The sequence below is a fragment of the Sinocyclocheilus anshuiensis genome, unplaced genomic scaffold, assembly GCF_001515605.1.
Source record: "Sinocyclocheilus anshuiensis isolate Anshui unplaced genomic scaffold, SAMN03320099.WGS_v1.1 scaffold2373, whole genome shotgun sequence".
NCBI lineage: Eukaryota > Metazoa > Chordata > Actinopteri > Cypriniformes > Cyprinidae > Sinocyclocheilus > Sinocyclocheilus anshuiensis.
This window is the reverse complement of record NW_015551030.1, coordinates 306,252-306,770: the sequence shown is the minus strand read 5'-3', so window position 1 is coordinate 306,770 and position 519 is coordinate 306,252. Positions and strand designations below refer to the sequence as shown.

Below are 519 nucleotides of genomic sequence, written 5' to 3'. Positions count from 1 at the left end.
TCGTGCAAAGCGTCATGGGGCGTAGGAAAGAGATGGATAAATACAGGACATAATGAATAATCAGAACATCATGCAGCAGTGAATGCTCTCTTCCTCAAAGGTACACAGAGGTCTTCACCTGCAGCAGGTGATACACGAATGACTTCAACGCCCTGCGGCAGATCCAGCTCCTGGCATTACATTTCCAAAGTAACCTTCCTAACACTGTTTACCATAAGATCCATTACAAACCCATAACGACAGGAACTGCGTCCAGCTGTAGATGCCACATGTGCAGCAGCGACCTGCCGCTCTGAGTGATCTCCACCACCACCAGGAAGAAGCGAGCGGAGAAGAGCGTCCGGCTGGGAACTGAAGGAAGGACAAGCGTTCGTGACACACCACAGAAACACAACGAACGGTGAAAGAGAGAGAGAGAGAGAGAATGACTTACCAGAATCCTGCAGGTAATTGTCTGTTTTCTCATTTCCCAAGATCAGGTCCTCCTCAAACACATGCAGCAGCTGCGTCTCTTTCCCC

General features: G+C 49.5%; 1 protein-coding gene across 1 annotated transcript in view; it reads right to left on the bottom strand.

Moving 5' to 3' along the window:
• Nucleotides 1–223: 223 nt before the first annotated feature.
• LOC107661180 (dmX-like protein 1) overlaps nt 224–519 on the bottom strand; it is a 16,342-nt gene continuing 16,046 nt past the window's right edge. The window contains exons 16-17 of the mRNA XM_016450656.1: nt 434–519; nt 224–351 (exon numbers count right to left, since the gene is read on the bottom strand). The exon at nt 434–519 is cut by the window's right edge and continues 2 nt beyond it. Of these exons, the coding sequence (XP_016306142.1) occupies nt 224–351; nt 434–519 (214 nt within the window). The remainder of the gene's footprint in view (nt 352–433) is intronic.